This window comes from Crocuta crocuta, unplaced genomic scaffold, assembly GCF_008692635.1.
Source record: "Crocuta crocuta isolate KB4526 unplaced genomic scaffold, BGI_CrCroc_1.0 scaffold214, whole genome shotgun sequence".
Lineage (NCBI taxonomy): Eukaryota > Metazoa > Chordata > Mammalia > Carnivora > Hyaenidae > Crocuta > Crocuta crocuta.
In genome coordinates, this window is record NW_027529999.1 from 722843 (window position 1) to 743440 (window position 20598).

A 20598-nucleotide genomic window follows, 5' to 3' on the forward strand; every position below is an offset into this window, starting at 1 on the left:
GCTCAGAAAGGCCCCAGCTTCGGCCCCCAACCTGCTGTGTGACCTGGGCCACATGGCATCCCCTCTCTGGACCGCATTGGCCTTCTCTGTAGGGGAGCTCTAAACTCCATCCCAGCTCTGCACTGCTCTCTGCCCCCAAACCTGCGCCTTTGTGTTGGTATGGGATCACCTCCTCCGGAGCTTCTCTGCCATCCCCGCAGCCCCTGCTGGCGCTGGGGCCGGGGCAGTGGAGGCTAGAGAGGAGGAGTGGGATGCGGACACAAGTACACCGATATTCCCGCCTCCACATGCGTTCACATGCCTCCCGCTTGGCAGTCCTTCCCCTGACGGGCAAAACGGGGAGGCGGGCTAGGGTTTAGCGGTGGGGCGTGCACCCCACTAGAAAGGAGGAGTGGAGGAACAGTTCTGCCCCAGGGTCCTGTCTCCAAATATATTAAGGTGAGGGGTCCTTCGTGTGCTCACTCCCCAGTCAGGACTGAGGGAAGGGAAATAGAATTCCATAGCAGCTGGGGTGGGGGGGTGAGGTCAGACTTGCACAAGAACTTCCCGACAGGAGGGCCTCCTGGAGTAGTCATAGGCTGGCTATGTGCACGTGTGTATGTCCCAGTGTGTCAGTGAGCATGTGTCTCTGGGAGCATGGCCGTGTGCAGGTAGGTTTGTATGTGTGCATGCATGCATGGACACGGATGTGTGTGTGTGCGCGTGCCCGTGTATCGCCGTGTGTCACGCTGATACATGAATGACTCTGTGTGTGCACGCGCGAGCTGCCGGTCTCCGGGGAGGCTGGATGATATATGGCCCTCCTGGCCACTGGCTGAGCCTGCATTGATTTATCTGGGCCCATCCATCAGGGTTTAATAAAACTAAAAGACGAGCATCCATCAGCAGGGGAGGTTGGCAACAAGGTCCTGAGCCTGGCGACCTGCTCTCCACCCACTGTGCCCGTGGGGGAAGCTTCCTTGGCCCACACACAACTCTGATGCCTGCCAGGAGACTGGGCCTCTGACCTCATGGGTGCCTGGCTGATCTGGGAGCCAGGGACCAGTAGTATAGATCTTTTGTTTTGTTTCGTTTTTAACATTTATTCATTTTTGAGAGACAGAGACAGAGCATGAGTGGGGGAGGGGTAGAGAGAGAGAGACACAGAATCTGAAGCAGGCTCCAGGCTCTGAGCTGCCAACACAGAGCCCGACGCGGGGCTCGAACTCACAGACCATGAGATCATGACCTGAGCCTTAGGTTAAAGCCTAAGTCAGTTGCTTGAACCGACTGAGCCACCCGGGTGCTCCTAGTATATACCAATACAATGCACAGGTTGATAAAATCTTTAAATACTTCCCAGTGTCTTGGTAAATAATCCCTGTCTCAAGCCCCCTCACTATCCCAATTCACCTGGCCTTCTAGGACCCTCTAGATCCCTCCTTAACCTGATCACTGTCCACTGGCACCATCAGATGCCGCCTGGACCCAGTTTCAATGCTCCAGCCAGCGTTCTGCTCTGGCTGGTCGGTGTCCGTGCCATACCAGTGGTTAAATATTTTGAATATCCCCCTGGCTAAAATCCTAGCCCAAGGCCTGTGGTTGGGCCTCTGACAAGGACTGATGCCTGGCCAGCCCTCCTGCCTCCCCCCCCACCCCCCTCCCCCAGTACTAGGGCCTGGGCCCCACGGGCCAGCGGCTGCTTGCCTATGTATTGTGCTGTGTCAACTCCGGAATCCGTCTTCACAGTCTCTGTGGTTCTCAGGTGCTGCGGCGGTGGCCGACCTCTCTGGATCAGGATGTGGGCATCTTGGGTCTCTGGCTTGTGGCTGCTCGGCCTCTGGGCCGCCTGCAGCCGTGGGGCAGATACAGGTGAGATGACATATAGGCCTATGACTGGCTCCTTGAGATACTGGGGTCCTATATACGTATGTGGCCCTGTGCCTCGGTCATGTGGGCATTTATGAGAGTCCCAAGCTGGGCTCAGCATGGTCCGAGGTGTTTGTACGTGTGAGCCTGTGCAGCGTGAGCTAGAGGGTATGTAAGTGTGTTTCCATCTGCACGTCTGTGTGTCCGTGCGCCTTTCTGCATCGCAGAGTCTGTGCGTCTGTAACATATTCCTGTGTCTCCACGTAGGAGAGAACAACCCTCCTCCCCAGCACATAAACTCATCCTGGGCACAGGGTGTTGGCAGGGCCAGTGAGGTCCCTGCAGAAGGAAGCTGCGTCTTGAAAGAGGCCCAGGCCCTTCCAATCCCTTTCATGGTGGAGAAGCCATCCTCCAGCCCACGTGTTCCTCCTCCACCACGGCTGGCCCTGGATACTGGATAAAGAGCCCGCCTCGAGGCCCAGACACTGGATGGGAGGGAGGGTGCAGTTTTCCAGGGCCCAAAGCCAGAGGAAGTTGACCGGGCAACTTGCCCTGCCCTGCCGGGTGCCCTCTGGGCCGCGCAGCTTAGCTGCCTAGCTGAGCAGAAATCGAGCTCCTAGAACCCAAATAGAGCTGAGGGAAGCAGAAAGCCCCAGGTGCAGATGCGAGAGGGGTGTGCACCCAGGGTGCATGTGACTGCCGGTGGGTTGTGTGTGTACATGTGTGTTTCTGCATGTATGTGCATGGGCCTTGCTTTCTCCCTTACCGGGTCTCCTGGGGGATGGGGCAGAGAATTTCAACATCTGTAAGGAATCTGGGCCCACGGCCAAGGGGTGAGTCACCCATTGCTGCTGCCGATGCTAAAGACAGTGATAGTCTTTCTGGCCAGACCTGGGGTGGGAGGGGCGCTCCGGTGGGGTCACAGGCCTAGAGATCTAGGATTCCTTCTTCCAGTTAGGCAGCCAGGGAGCCCGATGCCCAGCTTCTAGGAGCTGTCATTGTCTTGTCCCAGCTACCCCGTCTGCACTGATGTGAAGGCCTTTTGGAGTCTAGCCTCTATCTCCTGTGATAGCACCTTTCTTAACATTTTGCCCAGTCAGCCTCGAGAGGAGGCAGCCCCGTGGCTGCCTCTCTGTCCCTTCAGGGGTTTGGAGACCCTAATTAAGCTATCTCCTTTTCCAGGAGCCTTTACCCACTTAATATACCCTGTCTGGAGCCCCAGGGTCCTAGTGGGTCCCTTGAGCTTGGGGTCCCTTCAGGCCCTCAGTCTCTTCTTACTGTTTCATAAATAGTTATCCAGGTGAACAGTCGTTCTGTTGGCTCAGTCTTCTGTCTGACCTGCTTTTCTGCTTTAAACATAGGAAACAAACCCCATCCAATGCTGAGAACACGTGTACCAGCTGCACATGGCATCCCTGATGGCATGGGTATCCACAAGTCACATGTGTGCAGATGTGCTTGTATATAACATGTGGCATGCCTATAACATGACATTTCTTTACCCCCGAAGTGTTTCTCTGCACCCCCTGTACTAGGGTATGTCAAGGATGGAGCACATGTGTATATCCAGCCCCCGCCCCCGCCCCTAGAATCTGAGTTCTAGGGATGCCCATAGTTTCTTTTGCTCTTTATCTTGCTGACCTGTTCCCTGAAATCTTGGGGGTTTGGGTTCTAGGAGTTCTTGGCCTGCGCTGCTGTGAACTCGGTGGCCTTGAGCCCAGCCTCAGTCTCTGGGCCTCAGTCTTCCCATCTGTATAGTCAGGGGGTCCTCCTGGCTCCCGGGATGGCCAGGGTCAGAAGGCAAGAGGTAAAAACAACCCTAAGGCAGGGCCTGGTTAAGAGTCCAGAATGGGGAATAAAAGCTCGCTTCTCTCCAGCTTTCCCAGGGGCCTGGGTGTCTGTTCAGCCCGAGCCCACTGAGTGCTCCGCTGCCAATTGCTCTTCCAGGCGAGCAGTGCCCACCTTCGCAACAGGAAGGACTCAAGTTGGAACACAGAAGCCATTTATCGACCAACGTGACTGGTGAGTGCCCACCTCGCTCAGCCGTCCCTCCCCTATATCTCCCTGGAGTGGCTGTTATGCCCTCCTCACCTGCCCAGCTGAGCTCTTCATCTGGTGTCTTTCCCAAAGGCTTTAATCTCATCCGCCGACTCAACCTCATGAAAACACCTGCCATCAAGAAGATCCGCAACCCCAAGGGGCCCCTCATCCTGCGACTGGGGGCAGCCCCGCTCACCCAGCCCGTGCGGTAAAGGCCCCAGTGTGACCACTGGGAATTAATACTCCCCAGCAACTCTGGACGTGGGGCTTAAACCCAGGGGCACCTGTGGGTCATTTTCTCCCACCCTTTGCCGGGGGTAACCTGGACTCCACCCCTGGGGGCTTACAGCGTGGGCACAGAGGAGATGCCTGGCATCTCCCCTCTCTCTGGCTAGCCGTCGGGGGACAGGTCTATATCCTAAGGGCACTGTGCGGACCCCAGGATGGGGGTGAAACCTGGCAAGAGCTGTGTGTGTGTGCACATGCTCACATGTGAAGTTCAAATTCCTACAAGTCTTGCGGAGGTCCGGCCCCTCCTTCCCTCTCCAGCCTTATCTTCCAAAATGGTCCTCTTTCCTTCTTGCTGCTCCCGTGCTGAATGCTTTTTATCCTTTTCCAAAACCTCTTCTCCTAGCCCAGTCCTGGCTACTCTAGAACTTAAGCATGACTGTCATGAAATGGTGACATGGTCTTCCCGGGGAGTCTTTGTTTAGGGCCCTCCCTCGCCCCCTCATCAGACTTGAAGCCTCCTCGAGGGCAGGCACCTTGTCTATGTTTTCACCACTGTTATCCCCGGCAGCCAGACCCACCGGGCACGTAGCAGGCACCCCATAGGTATCGCTAAAGTGAATGGACACCCCTGTGTATGTGTCGGTTTGGAGGTGGGGGCCGGTGCGTGTCTCACTTAGGTTCGGCAGTCCTGCGGGCCCACAGTGGGGGCAGCTGGTCCTTCGCCTGAGCCTCAGGGTCCCCTCCCTGCTCTACCCCCAGACGAGTATTCCCTCGGGGCATCCCTGATGAGTTTGCCCTGGTGCTGACACTCTTGCTGAAGAAACACACCCACCAGAACACGTGGTATCTATTTCAAGTGACCGATGGAGATGGGTACCCGCAGGTGAGCCAGACCCCCCACACCTCCTCCCATTGATCTTGGGGCATCGAGCACACCCATCCAGCCCAGCCTCTGTCCCAGCCTGTGAATCCTGGGGTCTCTCTGCTCCACCCCGGCAACCCCCCCTCGAGGCTAGCCCTACCCCAGAAGCACCTATGCCTCTCTTGCAGGCTGGACTGCTCTGCGACCCCACCAGCTTTCTTCTCTCTCTGGGCTTTCAGCTTCCCGTCTTGTGAAATGACCTCGAGGGCCCTGAACTCTGCCGTACTGGGGCTCTGGGGCTCTCTGAGTCTCTGTCCCGTTCCTTTTCCAACTCCACACAGATTTCCCTGGAAGTCAACAACCAGGAGCGGAGCCTGGAGTTCCGGGCCCGGGGCCAAGATGGCGACTTTGTGTCCTGCATCTTCCTAGTGCCCCAGCTCTTTGACCTGCGCTGGCATAAGCTGGTGCTGAGTGTGGCCGAGCGTGTGGCCTCCGTGCATGTGGACTGCGCCTCAGCGTCCTCTCGGCCTCTGGGACCCCGGCGACCCATGAGGCCTGTGGGCCATGTCTTTCTGGGTTTGGACGCTGAGCAGGGGAAACCCATTTCGGTGAGTGAGTGCTAGGTCAGGCTCTGGCCTCTGCTCCCACCTTCTGGGAGCCTGAACAAGCCACTGGAATCTGCATCTGACCAGGTCCTTCCCTTGCTCAGAATCCTCTAGTGGGTCCCCACCGCCATCCAGATGCAGCCTACACGTTAGCCTGGCATTCAAGGCCCTTCATGATCTGGTCATTGGAAATGTCTATGCTATTATCTTCTTTTACATCTCTCCATGCTGTCTGCTGTGGTCAGTTCCTTCCTAGCCGTCCGTCTCACCTATTACTTCCCCACCCCCACCTCTTTGCCTTTGCTGTCACCTCCCCCTGGAATGCTTTTCCTTGCAGACCCATCTGCGGGATATCTACTGGTCCTTCAAGGGCAGCTTAAATGGAGCCTCCTCATCCCCGTTCCTCTGGACCAACGTGAACTTTTCTCCTTCCTCTCCCCCTTTCCTGCATGTGTGGCTTATGGGTGACAGCCATATTCTTGATGGTCTCCCTGGGTGACATTGGAAACCCTCTGAGGGCAAATCCTGGGGCAGAACCATCTCTGTGTCTCCCCGGGCAGCCAGGACCCTGAGCTCTTTGGTCCAATGAAGTGAAACTGACTTGTGCGTCCCCCTGCAGTTTGACCTTCAGCAGGCACACATCTACTGCGACCCAGAGCTTGTGCTGGAGGAAGGATGCTGTGAGATTTTACCGGGAGGGGTGAGTGGCCCAGCTCTAGCCCAGCTGGGAGGGTTTGGGACACTTCCCAGGGGCCTGGGAACCAGGCATGGGGAACCAGGAAGGGGATGCATTGAAATCTTAGGATGAGAGGGGCAGGGGCAATCTGCCTTCTGTACTGACCCCAGCCCTTCCCCTATGCTGGACAGTGTCCTCTGGAGACCTCCAAGGCCCGCCGGGATACTCAGAGCAATGAGCTCATTGAGATCAATCCACAGACTGAGGGCAAGGTCTACACCCGCTGCTTCTGCCTAGAGGAGCCTCAAAACAGCAAGGTGGGTGGGCAGGTACCTGCGGCACCTACCACAGGGAGGTACAAGTGGGACTCTCCTCCCCCGACCTGACCGAGGTCCAGCACTGGGTTCATTTGTCCCCAGAGTGGGGAGGGCCCCAGAAGTCCCGCCTATCTATGAATTACCCCTATAGGATTCAAGGAGGCAGAGAGCCCACTGGGTGAACCTGTGCCTACCTGCCTTTTGGCATTGAGGGATGTGCCCATCTAGCTCTGGCACTACCCACCCCCTCACTGATGCCACCCCAGACCCTTCTGGTGAGGTCAGGACACCCGGCTTGCACCCAGAGGCAGTTTCTCCAGGACAGGGTACCAGGGATCGGAGGGCAGAGGCCATACTGCTTCCCTCGGGGCTTGCTCGCTGTCCTGGGCTCAGCCCCGAACCATGCCAGGCTGGTTCGACACCCCAGCACCATGGCCAGCTGCCCTACCCACTCTCAGGTTCTATAGGGTGACAGGGAAGCCCAGTTCCTCCCTTAGCCCTACCCCCCAGGCTGGGCAGCCTCCCTGCCTGCTGGGCACCGTGCCCAGCCTTTGGCTGCAGGAACACAGGATCCCATTGATTCATGGTCTTGTTTTCTCCGACATCACGTGGGTGGGGGGAAAAGAAGAGGGGCCTGTGGCGGTGCCAGTGGCCTGAGGAGGCTCTTGATGCCTTGGGAGGTGCCAGCTGAGGGGGTACCTGGGGCCCATGCCCCTACCTGGGTGCCCCTTTCCAGCATGGGCCCCTGCACTGCCCCCTCTTCAACAGCTCCTTTTTATTCTCTCTGCCCAGGCGGATGCCCAGCTGACAGGAAGCATCAGCTCGAAGGCAGAAAGGGAAGCAAAGGTAGGGATAGCGGGCAAGGGGAGGAGTTCCCGCTGTCCTCGGTCTGCTCTCTGTGCCCTCTGTAAACCCCTTGATGAGGCCACTCTACTCCCACATTCTTTCCACCTGCCCCCACTCCTGGACAGAGCTTAGGAGGTACAGGAGCCAGCTCTGAGAAGGCAGGATGACTGGGGGCGAGACAGACAGTAACTGGCACTGTGCAGGGCACCCGCTCCCGGCGGTTCTTGGGTAGGAGTGTTGGAAGCAGTGCTTCGTACCCTCTGCTTCCTGCCCATTACCATGCCCTCCCTCTTCCCAGGCCCGTCAGGAGACAGCAGCCGATGAGGTAAGCCTCCCATCTAGACTGGCAAGGAGGAGGTGCCAGCATGAACCCTTTGGACAGGGCTCTGGGGCTCTGGAGGTTGGGCGTAGGGGTTTGGGATGACCACATAGCTCCCAGCATGCCTTCGGGGCTCCGTGCTGGGCCCTGTCTGCCTGCTGCCTCTCCTTGGGTGGGTGGAGGGTGGGCTTAGTCCTGGACACTCCTACTGAGTTGGCAGCAAGCGGCCATAGGCGTCATAGGAAGAGTCCAGGGCTTGGCTACGGGACCCCAGATCCGGGGCCTCACCCTGCCCCCACAGGAGGTGTCACCCGGATCCCACTGCTATTCCTCTCTGGGCTACAGGGAGAAATGGCTTGGCTCTGGGTTGCCAGGAGTTGGGAGATGAGGCTTATTTGGTAGGGTTCCTATCTTCCTGCTCCCTCAGACTTCACACAGGACACATGTGATGTTCTGTGTGCTCGCAGTGTGTCTGCGGGGGAGCGGGGTGGAGAGGGCAGGTCGCAGGCTCTCAGAACTGACCTCCTGGCCCATTCTTCCCTTGCAGTGCCCACCCTGTGTCCCTGGTGCCCGGGAGAGCAATGTGAGTGAATAGAGGGTGTCCAGGGTGGGGTGGGCGGGGGCTGGGAGTGGGTTAGAGGTTGGCCTGGTAGCTTCCTGGTTAAGGACAAGGGGGTCTTTGTGCTCTTATCACACTCCCTCCCTGCACACCCCCCAGAGCTGGCCTTGACTCCCACCCCGCCCCACCAAAGGCTGCTCGGAAAGGAAGCCTCATGCCTTGTGATGGAGGAGACGCCCTGGGGACAGGGTGGTGGCTGGTGGCGTCGGGACTTTGGTTGCTGATGCCACCTTTCCGCTCCCCACGAGGAGTCAGGGTCGCTCTGCTTGAAGGCTTCCCATATCACCTCCGAGGCCTCTAGAAGGGGAAGGCTGACTGCAGGGTGACTGCAGCCCAGCCCTGGGTCCCAAACACATGTGGGTTCAGGATCTCCCCTCCTAGCCCTCTCTAACTGGCTCTGGTCCAGCCTCCCTCCGGGGGTCTAGAAAGACAAGGGAGAGGGGCTCAGTGCGAGCACAGCTGGTACCCAACTGTGCCTCCTCTGTGGGCAGCATGAGTCACTACTTTCCCACGGCCTGATGTTCTGAATTGACGTACCATGTTGGCCCACGAGGGGCGCAAGCCCCCTGACCTTGGGGGACATCAGGGAGCACCCCCTCTGCTGCCTGGCTCTTTTTCCATCCTAGCCCCCAGATAGGCAGGAGTTACCATGGCAACCGAGCAGCCATATAACCCTAACAACTAGGGGGTGGAGCTAGCCAAAGTCAGGCAGAGTAGAGCAGATAGTTAGCCCCTCTGCAAGTCCAACAGCCTGGGCTATGGAGTCAGCATGGTGCTTGGCCTGGGAGGCAGAGCAGGGGCTGGAATTCAGGCTATTGTCGGGCCAGCCCCAGTGCTGTGCGGCCCTGGCTTAATTGCTGGCCTTCTCTGTGCCCCTGGTTTTTCTTTCCATCCCTGAGGTATAATGTTCTCTTTGCCTCCCCACCCCACCTTCCAGGTCACAATTGGTCCTTCTGGCCCCAAGGTGAGTCCAAGATGGAGAACAGAACACTCTTGTCTCTTTGGCAGTCTTCAGCCTGTCCCACAACTTGTGACCCCACGGCTGTGTGTTTATATTAGGACTAGCCAACCCTCTGTGTGTGTGTGTGTGTGTGTGTGTGTGTGTGTGTGTGTGTTGGAGAGAGTAAGGGGTGGTATGTGCATACAGGGATGTGATGAATTCCCCTTTTTGGGCTCTGGGCCTGACACATGCACATCTATTACCTCCCTGCTCTCGAGCATCCTGTGGGTAAGGGTACTATCATTCTACTTCAGAAAATACTGAGACCCAGCTGTGCCCCCCGTGGGACTGGGGGTGTCAGAGTGATTGTGTGGGGGTCTGGCGAGGTGTATCCTGGGACACGCGTTTGCCTGTGCGTGGCCCACTGTGATGGGGGGAGTGAGCCCGTATGCCCGTGGGCCTGACGGGACCAGGCAGCTTGTGAGCAGTGGACAGTGCACGTGTATGCATGCGACAGTGTGCTTGTGCATGCCCAAGAGTATGTACCACACCTTCCGGGGCTGCGGTGGCCTGAGTGCTGAGGGAGTCCCAGGCTCTGTGCTGAGCCCCTGGCCTGCAGGGTCGTGCTCCATCCTCGCCGCAGCCCCCTGAGGCAGGGGCTGACATGAGTCCCTTTATATTGGTGAAGATCCTAAGGCTCCGACTAGCATGGGTCACGTGCTAGTAAGTGGCGGGGGCGGGATTTGAACTAAGGGGGCCTGACACTCATCATCATGAGCTCTGTTGTTCTGCATGTGTGTATCCGTGCACATGTGTCCATGTGCCCCTGGGCGAGCTACGTGTGAGCTCGCGTGCTTGGGGAGGGGCGCGGGGAAAGTACCCTTTGTGTGAGACTATAGATTTGCCAAATATAGCCTCTTGGGGTGGGAGGGCCATACGGATGAATGCATACGGAATCCATATGGTGCGTGCATGGTTGGGGGTTGGGGCAGTCTGTGCTCTCTTACACACCCTTGTGTGGTGGGTGTGTAGAGAAGACACACTGGGAGAGCTTCCTCAAGTCTCCCGCGTGCTCCCTCTGCTCCAGCCCCCATTTGGATCTCGTCCACAGGGAGGGAAAGGTGAGCGAGGCCTGCCTGGCCCATCGGGCCCCAAGGGAGAGAAGGGAGCCCGGGTAAGTGCCCCAGCCAGGCCCACTGGTGCCCACCCCCCCACCGCCACCCCTCGGCTGTGCCCTGAGGGTGGGCTGGCACATGAACCACCCCGACAGCTCAGCCCAAACCCTGCAGCCCAGACCGCATGGGGGCTGACGGGTAGGGGCTTTCTAGGAGCTCGTATGTGGAAACCTCTAGTTTCGAGGGGTACCTAGGAAATGACTGCTGGGCCTTGTCTGTGGGACTCTTGGGCCCATCCTTCTCGAAACAGGGCCCCGCCCTTCAACCCATGTTGCTTACCCACACAGGGCAGTGACTGTGTCCAAAGCTCCCCGGATGCCCCGCCTCAGGTAAGACCCGGAGGCAAGGCCTACTTCAAGACCCGTATGGGGTCAGCCCCCGGGGAAGGCCCCAGGGTGACCCTGGGACCCTCTTGACACCTTGTCTCCCTGGTCAGTGTGCAGAAGGCCCGAAGGGAGAGAAAGGGGAGTCGGGAGCCTTGGTGAGTGTGGGAGACCAGGGGTGTGCAGGGCAGCGGGGTTCTGGTCCAGCCTCGCCCGCCTTCCCTCACCCCTTCTTTTGTGTCCCCTCCTTATCTTAGGGACCCTCAGGACTTCCAGGCTCCACAGGCCAGAAGGTAATGGGCCTGGATTGGGAGAGGTGGGTGGCGGGGACGGGGTGGGGGAGGGTAGTCTGGGCCCTATAGACTTGAGGAAGGAGATGTCTGAAATCTTCCCAGAGGAGGGAGGAGGGCACCACCCCCACGGAAGGCACAGAGCTGGCACTACTCGCTGTCCCTCCCAGTCACCCTGCCCCATCCAAGTTCCCACCAGACCCAGAGGGAAATGCCACAGACTCCCCGAGAGTGGCCTGGCTGGTTGGGAAGCTCTTTCTGTCGTCTACCTCCTTGTAGTGACTGAAGCCATTCCGTCTCAGGGGAGGGGCAGAGGCTAGGGGTCTTCCAGACCATTGTCCCTCCTCCAGGCAGAGCTGCTTTGGTTCCTCCGGCCCCTCCTTTCAACCCCAGTCGCTTTGCCTTTTCCTTCCCTAGGGCCAGAAAGGCGAGAAGGGAGACGGAGGCGTCAAGGGCTCGCCGGGAAAGCCAGGCCGAGATGTACGGAGCCTGGGACCCTCCCTGCCCCAGCCCCGTGTCCCTCAGTGATATGCTGGAGTTCACCCATCGGTCACCCATCGGGGCCCAGCCTCCTAGCCCTGATCCCCAGTAAGGGGGAGGCTGTGCCCCAGGAAGCAGAGCAAAGAGGGGATGGAAAAGGACCTGAACCCAGGAGCCCTGGCTCCTGATCTCCGATGGCCGCGGGGATGGAGTCTGGCTTGGGAGAGGGGCCCGGAGGGGGGGCACATGGGTGTGTGTCTCCCTCTCAGCGGGGCGGCTCCCCCAGGACCTCAGGCTTTTCTTCCACCTTCCCTGACCCCACAGGGCCGGCCAGGGGAGATCTGCGTCATGGGGCCCAAAGGGCAGAAGGTGAGTCGTGTGTATCTGTGGGACGGAGAGTGGGCGGTGGGGCCGGGGCGGCGGCCCCCCCACACCCGCCATGTGTCTATGTCAGGGAGACCCTGGCTTTGTTGGGCCTGAGGGACTGGCTGGAGAGCCCGGGCCCCCCGGCCTCCCTGGGGCCCCTGGGATAGGACTTCCTGGGACCCCGGTGAGTACCTCTTACCCCTTCTGCTATTCTTTCCTCTGAGACCCTTCTGCTGCCTGGCCAGGGCTGAGGAGATAAGGCTTGGTCTGGGGGTCCTGGTTGGGGGCAGGGGGCAGAGCAGGTCTTACTGTGAAGTGCGGCCCCCTGGGAAGGGAGAGAAGGCAGAGTCTCAGGAGCTTTGGTGAGCGTGTGGCCGGGGGTAGGGCAGGCCAGTGGGGTTCTGGTCCAGCCTCGCCTTCTGCCTGATGCTCTTTCTGCCCTCAGGGGGACCCAGGTGGCCCGCCAGGCCCTAAGGGAGACAAGGTAAGCACAGGCGAGATCATGGGCACTTGGGAGAGCTCCCTGCGAGGTGGAAGGAGAGAGGAGAGCAGTCCGGGGGCGGCATGCACGCATGGGGGGAAGAGCCAGGCATTCAGCCGAGCCTGGTTCCGCTCGGCCAGGCCCCTCAGCAGGGCGCGTCCCCATCCCAGTGCTTGCGGACACGGGAGGCGTGGCCTGGGTTCCAGACATGAGGACAGGTAGGCCTAAGTCTGGCAGTGACCAGAGAGGCCTTGACTAGAGGGCCCGAGCTCATTCTAGGATCTTGTGCCCTGGAAATGTCTGACCGTCTTATCTGCAATGGTGCCTCTGGCGTCACCTCGATTCCTCTTGACCTTGTGTCAGGGAAGGGGTGTCCAGGGGCCGCATGTTCTTCCTTCTTTTGCAAGCAAAGGACTTGGGTTAGACATGGAGAAGGACAGGCAACGGGCAGGAGAGCGGACCAGGAAGAGATGAGAGATTTGGCTGAGATCAAATCAGCGAAAGGACTAAATAGGGGAGGGGTGAATGGGCTGAGGTCACGGCCTGGAGCCTCCCCCTTAATACTTCTTCTGACTGCAGGGCCGCGCGGGGGTCCCAGGAAAGGAAGGTCCCGGTGGGAAACCCGTAAGTACGCCCAGTCCGGTGGGAAAGGGGTGCAGCTGCCCACCTTGCCCAGGGCTGGTCTACCATGGCCTCCCGAGGGTGGGGGGCTCGGTCCTTGGGCCTCTCTTGGCCTCTACCAGTCCCTCTGCCCGGCACTGATGCTCACTGGTTCTCCTCCAACAGGGGAAGCCGGGGGTGCCGGGACTGAAGGGAGAGAAGGTGAGTCGCGGGCCGGGTTGTGCCAGGCTGGGGCGGGAGTGAGACCTCCTCTCTGAAGGTGACACCCTGAGCATCAGCGGTGCTGGGCCTTCTCTAGGAGGCCCCATCTTTGTCCCTCCGGGGTGTCCGTAATCACTAAACCAAGAGCCTGGCTTGGGAGTCAGACAGCAGGGTTTGAGCCCTGCCTCGGCTGCTCACATGGTCAATTAGCTTCTCTGCGCCTAAGTTTCCACATCTGTAAATGGGACACAGTGGCTTCTCGTGGCTCGTTGTGAGGATATAGTTTTGCGATGTCCAGGGATCATAAGTGGAATGAATGAGGCAGTTGAACAGAAAGCCCCTCCAGGGATCCTACTGTGCGCCTGGATGTTGGGGGCGGGGTGCCGGCACATCCAATGTTGAGAGCTCCTTGTCTTCCTCAGGGTCTGGGCCCCAACTTGTCCGCTCATGGTCTCTTGCTTCCGTTAGGGTGACCCCTGTGAAGTGTGCCCAACGCTGCCTGAAGGGTTCCAGAATTTCGTGGGGCTCCCTGGAAAGCCAGGGCCCAAGGGGGAGCCAGGTGATCCCACACCAGCCAAGGTGAGGGCCCATGGTGGCCACTGAGGGGCCCCACAAAAACCTGTGGGCATGGTTGCAAAGAGGAGTTGGGTACTTGGCAGAGGGACTGGGTACTTCTCTTGACCATAGAGAGATTGCGGGCAGAGGGTCCCTGCTCTTAGCTTGACAGGATGGGGGCTGAACCATAGAGTTTAGGGCTGGGCTAGAAGGTCACCAGGTCTCCATAGCTACCTCCTAGAGTTCCCGAGGAGGAGGCTCTAAGATGCCGTTTGGGCAAGCTGGGGTGGAGCCAACCCTTATAGTGAGTGAGGCTGGCCCTCCTCCTGGGGACTAGGGATTGGTTGGGGGTGGAGGAAGGGAGTGGCAGGGGTGGGTTAGGATCCTGGCCTTGACTCCCCACCACACCCCCTCACTGACACTTTCTTTCAGGAGGGCCTGGGAGCTGCTGGTTGGAAAGGTGATAGGGTACGTACCGGAACTTTCCAGGAGGGTAGCTTAGCCTGGCCCGATCTCCTCCATCTAGTACATGGGTTCTGGTACATGGGTTCCTCCATCTAGTTCCTGGCTCTGCTCTGGGTGTGAATCTTGAACCCCATAGGACCCCCGTGGGTATTTGAAGGGTTTGTGGTATGGAACACTGCTCTCCTCACATATGGCTAGGAGGTTTGGGGTGCCCCAACATGCCCAGTCTCAGCCCATAAACCTTTGCTCCCTGCAGGGAGACCCTGGCATCCAAGGCCCCAAAGGAGAGAAGGTAAGGGAACACTAGTCCCCTGGCTGCCCCCCTCTGACTCCTGGGAGCCTTTCCAATTCTTCCACTTCCTTCCCCAGGGGGACTCCTGCTCGTCCTGCAGCTTAGCTGTAGGGGCCCAGCATCTTGGGCCCTCTACAGGGGCCAAAGGAGATGTGGGCCTCCCTGGCTTCGGTTTGCCTGGCCTTCCGGTGAGTGACCAGCCCGGCTCGGTCCAGCCCGTCTTTGCCACACTAGTGGCTTCCTTGGGTCCACAGGCCCCGAGTCTCAAGGCAGAGCCCAGGAAGGAGGCCCTGAGGCGGGTGTCCCAGGCCTGCAGCCTGGCCTCTCCCTCCACCCCTCTGCTGCCCCAGGTCACTTGCCCTGGAGTTCCCTCTTAGAATCTCTGAGTGCCCAGCCGTGCAACAGAAGTAACTGTCAGCTACCCGTGGCGCTGTGGCATTCGCAATTCCAAGCTGGCCTTTCTCTTTCTGGGTGAACACCAGAACCATGGGGTTTTGCAGGGGTGGGAATGCGAAGGTGCTCTGACCGTGACTTGATTGCTTTTCAGGGGAGAGTTGGGGCTCCAGGGCCGACGGGGCTGAAAGGAGAGAAGGTGAGGTGTGCGTTAGCTGTCAGGGGCACCACGGTTTCCTGGCGGGGAGGCGGGGAATGCGGACGATGTAGACAAGAGACCAAACTAAATCCACAGCGAAATCAATTCATGAGTGCTTTGCAGAGTGCAGTCAACGAACTTATTTGTAAGAGCGCTTGTGGTCTCTGGGAGAACTCTTTAGGGCTGTATTTTTATTTTATTGGTAATCTGAAGCAATTAAGCACGTCTAAGACTACCTTTTAATAAAATAACAATATTTGATTCTCCTTTACCACTTAACAATGTGCCGGGCACCATTCCAAGCGCTTATGCACGTATTAGCTTGCTTCATCCTCCTAAAACCTTTTGGGGGAGCTGCTCCATTGTTGTCATTTTACGGATGAAAAATCAGAGGCATAGAAGGCCAAGTCAGTTACCCAAGGTCACATGGGTGTGCGGGTGTAGAATTGGGACCTGAGCCTAGGAATCTGGCTCCAGAGCCAGTAATCTTCACGACTCGGCTGGGTTGCTCGATTTCAGTGCCAGTGTTCACATGTGTGTTGATGACTGTGTTGGGGACAGAGGACAGCGTTGAACTTGTGATGGGGTATTGCTCGGATGAGGGCCTCCGGGGCTGGGCGAGTGTTCAAGTGTGAGAGACACCAGAATGTACGTCCGGACTCTGCGCTATCAGGCAAACCACACCTGTCATTTCTTGAGACGGGGCTCGGTACCCCCACCTCACAGCGGCCTCCTCTTCCAGGCTTGTCTGTCTCAGTAATGGCTCGCCCCCAGCTCCTCAAACCCCAAACCGGCGGCAGCCTAGACCCGTGCCTTCCCCACGTCATCTCCTCCATCTGACAGTTCTCTGTCAGCTTCCCGCGCTCCTCTCCACCTCTCTGAGCACCACCGCCATCCGAGTCCCAGTCACGTCTCACCTGGACCCTGACGGGAGCCCCCCAGTCTGTCCTGCCTGTGGTCTCTTGTCAGAACTCGGGTTTCATTATTTCCCTGCTTACAGTCCTTCCTGACTGACTTTGTAGCAAAGTCCTGCTATGCCTCACAAGACCCTGGACCGCCGGCCCCTGCCTGGCTTTTAGGCTCTTCCTGCTCTCCTCTCCCCCATTTCCGTTTCCGGGGTGTGGATGTGCTGGCCCCCTTCCGCTCTGGAACGTGTCAGGACTGTCCCCACCTCTCAGATTCTGTACTGTGGCTCCCGCCACCTTGTACGTCCTTCCTCTCTGCCCCCCCACCCCCTATTCTTTCACTGGATGGCCTTAGCCTCGTCTCTCTGATAATAATTGTGGTCAACACTTCTCCAAAATGGCCTCCCTTGTCCCACCTGCCTGTCTGTTCCCTTCATAGCCCTCCTGGCTGTTCACAGTTAACTGTGACTCAAAACCTTCTTCTTGTCCCCCACAAGCGTGTAAATTGCACAAGGTGTTTGTGCGTGGTAGCAACATGCACCTTGCCCAGTGCTCAGCCGTGTGGGCGTCCAGTGACTAAATGGGGGCCAGCGATACATGAACTAATGACTGACCTTCGTGTGCTGGGTGAGGGCGGCATGCGGAGCGGGATTCTGCTACATGAGCCTGGGGGCAGGAACATGCCACAGACTCTCCTGGGGACCTTGGGGAAACCCCTTTCCTTCTCTAGGCCTCACTTTCCCTAGCCAACACATGAGGGGGGGAGTCTAGAGGTCCTAAGAGGCCACTCTTGTGGTTTGAGGTTGGGGATTGACCCAGCACCCGTATACTTCCTCTCTTTGACCCTTTGTTCTCCGCTTTGCTCAGGGTAATTTCGGGGAGGCAGGGCCAGCCGGCCGGCCGGTAAGTGTGCCGTGGATATAACAGCTCTTGGGAAAAGGGACAGATGGGGGGTGCTGCCTGCTTCTGGGGGCACGACAGCCCTGGACTGTGCCCCCAGCATGGCCCAGGCAGGTGCCGGGACTCACGCATGGCTTTTTTTTTTTTTTTTTTGAATCACACAGGGGCCACCAGGGCCAGTGGGACCCACAGGCATCAAAGGGGAGAAGGTGAGTCTGGCGACATTCTCCCGGCTGCAGGCAGGGCAACATCCTAAACGTTTACACACTTATCTTGCTCTAATCCAAGCCCTGCAAGGCTCCCCACTGCCCGAGGGTAACATCTTACTCCTCAGCACGGCATTCAAGACCCCCGATGACTTGGCCCCCGCCTTCATTTCTTACCTGGCCTCTCGCCATGTCTCCCGAGGCGCTGTGTTGGGCCGGGCGCCCTTCCCCAGCCCCCAGTTCCGGGCCCGGCCTGGTTTCCCCCAACCCTGTATCCTCACTTGGCAGGGGGAGCCTTGCGAGCCATGCCCCACCCTGTCCAAGCCTGAGGATGCGGACGGCTACACGGTGGCCTTGCCCGGCCCTCCTGGAGAGAAGGGAGAGCCTGGGCCCCCGGGCCTCGGTTTGCCAGGAAAGCAGGTGAGTTCCTGGGTCATTGCAGGCGGGGCACAAAGGAAGGGACAGACCCTACCTGGGTCTTTTGGCTCCCTGGACGGTGGGGAGTAGGTGGGAGTAGGTGGAAGGGTCAGTGCTTCTGTCCCCCGAGGAAGCCGCAGCCCTTCATCCTGGGACCTGGCCTGGCAGGGAGTACGAAAGAGCCCTGGCTTGGGACAGGGCGGGCCTGGGTTCACGTTCCAGCTCTGCCTCTCACTCACTTTTTGCCTGGAAGAAGTTGCTTTTCTCCTCTCTGTGCCTCCGTTTCCTCTGCGCGGTGATGTCGTAGGGCCTGGGAATGATGTGTGTGAAGCACTCGCGGCATACGGTAGGCCATCCGGGAGGCGACGGTTACAGGGGTGACGATTATTGTCCTCGCTTCACAGCGAGAGCACTGACATAGCGTACGCTGGGTGCCACGCGCTGCTTCACACGTATTAGCTCATCTCATCTCACGAGGACTCTACAGGGTAGAAGCCAAAGCCGTGCTTATCATCCCCGTCGACAGGGAAGGAAACTGAGTCACAGAGAGGTTAGGTAGCTTGCCGGGGGTCACCCAGACGGGACTCTGGCTCGGCGCCTCTCTTAATCCATACAGTATTGCTTCACTAGGGCAAGAGAAGAGACTTTGGTCTGTTTTGTGGGCTGTTGAATTCCCTGGGTCTAATGGTGCCAGACGCTCAGGGCTGGCCGGTATGAGTGAATGGGTGCTAGAAGTCCTTTCTCCGCAGGGCAAGGCCGGAGAGCGTGGACTGAAGGGGCCCAAGGTGAGGGAGCCTCGTGGGCCTGGGTGGGCAGCCTCCGATGCGCCGTCCACCTCCGTTCCCTGACTGCCCCGGGCCCGCTCTCCACTCCCTGCAGAGCCCCCCACCCCAGCCACGGGCTCTGAGTGCCTTCAGTTCCCAACAGGCGCTCTGCGCCCAGCTGGGTCACCTCTGCCCTCCTTGAACCCTACTCCTTACAGGGAGATGCGGGGGACCCCGGAGACCCTGGCGTGCCGGGCACCACGGGGCGGCCGGGGCTGTCGGGAGAACCTGGCGTGCGGGGCCCCGCGGGCCCGAAAGGAGAAAAGGTCAGTCGGGCAGGGGGCACTGTGTTGCCTGGACAAAAAGAAATGAGGCTGAGAGCTAGTGAGGTGACGGGCGGCGGAGCCAGGCTGCGAGCCCCGCCGGGTACCCGAATCGCTGGGTGAGGCCGCAGCTCTGCTGCAAGGCAGGGAGGGGAAGAGCAAGGAGCATCAGGGGTTGTTTTGGTTTCCCAGACTGAGGTGGGGGCAGTGGAGGGGGGGGCAGAGCTCTCAGAGGGGCACAAGGACCCTCCCCCTTCCCTTTCCGATGCCTCTTCCTGAGCCTGCCTGGCTCAGGACTGCTGGCTGTCCTATCTCTGACCAGGGTGATGGCTGCACCGCCTGCCCCAGCCTGCAGGGGGCGGTCACGGGCATGACGGCCTTGCCTGGGAAGCCGGGCCCCAAAGGAGAGCCGGGCCCAGAAGGTGTGGGCCGGCCTGGTAAACCGGTGAGTTCCGGCTACCTGCCCTCTGGTCTCTCCCTGCCTGAGCTTTGCCTTCTCTCCCACCTGCACCCTTTTCCCTGTGAGACCCAAGGGCCACCTGTATGTTTTAGGGCCAGCCCGGTCTACCTGGAGTTCAAGGGCCCCCAGGACTGAAGGGCACCCAGGTAGGTGTGTGTAAGGGGAGCCTGGGCTGCAGGTATGTATGGGGAGGGTGGGGGGGGGGCAGATATGGGGGGNAAGATCAGCCGCAGAGAAGGGAGGAGGTGGTGGTGAGGGGGTTAAGGACAAGAGGCTGGGGAAGAGGCTATGGGTGAGTGGGGAATCTCAAGCCAAGGACTGTTCTTCTTCTGTCCCTTCAGGGAGAGCCAGGGCCTCCGGGAAAGGGAGTCCAGGGGCCTCAGGTGAGTCTCTAGCCTCCCCCTGGCCTGCCTGCCCCCAGCCCCCCAACACTTGACCATCTGCCCACCCCTATCCCCCATCCCCAAAACTACGGGGCTCTGCCTGCCCTCCAGTGCTCAAGGGGTTGAAGACTTGAGCTGTAGCCCTGTTACTTCTGCGGGGGACCTTGGCTTTGACTCCCACCTCTCTGACCCTCACCTTGCTGGGGAGCTCTCTAGGATTTGGGCTGGCAGATACCCCACCCCAGACCAGGTGGGCCAGTGGGACAGGGCCAGTGGCCCAGTCTGTCTTTTCTAAATTGCAGGGGGAACCTGGAGTCCAAGGTTTGCCTGGCATTCAGGTACATCTGCTTTTGGCCTAGAGGAGGCTGGCGGGGGGAGGGGCCACTTTAGGGCAGGGGTTAACAAACGGTGCTTCCGTCTGCAGGGGCTTCCGGGACCCCGGGGGCCACCTGGGCCCACTGGAGAGAAAGGTACCAAGGTGAGCCTCTGCTGTGTAGGGCGCTAGCCCCGCAGTGCTTTGGAGTGGCCTGGCAGAGGGGACAGGGACACGGGAGTGAGTGATGGCCATCGGAGGGCCACCCAGCACCTGGCCCGATGCGTCTCACCTGCCTGATGGCCCCTGTTCGCCTCTGTGCTCTCTCTTCTACAGGGGTCTCCGGGGCTGAAAGGAGCGGCTGGGGCTATGGGGCCCCCTGGTGCCAGTGTCGTGGGGCGTCCGGTAAGGCTCCTGTGTGTGCTCCGTGCTGGAGGTCTGGCTCGGGCCAGGCTGGTGCTGCTGGGAGGAGGCCACGGGGCTGACCTTCCCGGGCCCCACAGCTTGGGGAGTGGAGAGGCCCAGCCCCCGAGCGGGAAACCCACACGGTCTGGAGGGGGGAGAGCACACAAATGACATTACCGATCAGCACCATTTCTGGAGCAGTGACTGCGCTGAGGCCTTGTGTTAAGCTTGAAACCAACAGAGATTCGCTTAAGCCTCACGGCAGCCCTATAAGGGCCTGGCTATTGGCCCCCTTGCATAGATAAGGAAACCAGAGAGTGAGCCGGCAGAGTCAGGACTTGAACCCAGGTCTGTCTGACTCAAAGCCCATATGTTAAT

General features: G+C 59.2%; 1 protein-coding gene across 4 annotated transcripts in view; it reads left to right on the forward strand.

Moving 5' to 3' along the window:
- Window positions 1-1772: 1772 nt before the first annotated feature.
- The window catches only part of COL16A1 (collagen type XVI alpha 1 chain), a 47354-nt gene continuing 28528 nt past the window's right edge, over window positions 1773-20598 (forward strand). For 3 of the 4 annotated variants that reach the window (XM_077763539.1, XM_077763540.1, XM_077763541.1), the window contains exons 1-37: window positions 1773-1851; window positions 3796-3870; window positions 3979-4096; window positions 4879-5002; window positions 5323-5589; window positions 6206-6286; window positions 6454-6579; window positions 7372-7425; window positions 7724-7750; window positions 8292-8327; window positions 9301-9327; window positions 10415-10477; window positions 10766-10807; window positions 10915-10959; window positions 11059-11094; window positions 11509-11571; window positions 11896-11940; window positions 12026-12121; window positions 12383-12421; window positions 12998-13042; window positions 13205-13240; window positions 13709-13819; window positions 14228-14263; window positions 14517-14552; window positions 14630-14740; window positions 15100-15144; window positions 16917-16952; window positions 17114-17158; window positions 17444-17575; window positions 18322-18357; window positions 18555-18662; window positions 18982-19104; window positions 19212-19265; window positions 19461-19502; window positions 19805-19840; window positions 19927-19980; window positions 20152-20220. In XM_077763539.1, coding sequence (XP_077619665.1) covers window positions 1779-1851; window positions 3796-3870; window positions 3979-4096; window positions 4879-5002; window positions 5323-5589; window positions 6206-6286; window positions 6454-6579; window positions 7372-7425; window positions 7724-7750; window positions 8292-8327; window positions 9301-9327; window positions 10415-10477; window positions 10766-10807; window positions 10915-10959; window positions 11059-11094; window positions 11509-11571; window positions 11896-11940; window positions 12026-12121; window positions 12383-12421; window positions 12998-13042; window positions 13205-13240; window positions 13709-13819; window positions 14228-14263; window positions 14517-14552; window positions 14630-14740; window positions 15100-15144; window positions 16917-16952; window positions 17114-17158; window positions 17444-17575; window positions 18322-18357; window positions 18555-18662; window positions 18982-19104; window positions 19212-19265; window positions 19461-19502; window positions 19805-19840; window positions 19927-19980; window positions 20152-20220 — 2592 coding nt within the window. In that variant the 5' untranslated portion in view covers window positions 1773-1778. Of the gene's footprint in view, window positions 1852-3795; window positions 3871-3978; window positions 4097-4878; window positions 5003-5322; window positions 5590-6205; window positions 6287-6453; window positions 6580-7221; window positions 7260-7371; window positions 7426-7723; window positions 7751-8291; window positions 8328-9300; window positions 9328-10414; window positions 10478-10765; window positions 10808-10914; window positions 10960-11058; window positions 11095-11508; window positions 11572-11895; window positions 11941-12025; window positions 12122-12382; window positions 12422-12997; window positions 13043-13204; window positions 13241-13708; window positions 13820-14227; window positions 14264-14516; window positions 14553-14629; window positions 14741-15099; window positions 15145-16916; window positions 16953-17113; window positions 17159-17443; window positions 17576-18321; window positions 18358-18554; window positions 18663-18981; window positions 19105-19211; window positions 19266-19460; window positions 19503-19804; window positions 19841-19926; window positions 19981-20151; window positions 20221-20598 lie in introns of those variants that run through there. The other variant, XM_077763542.1, reaches the window with a different exon arrangement.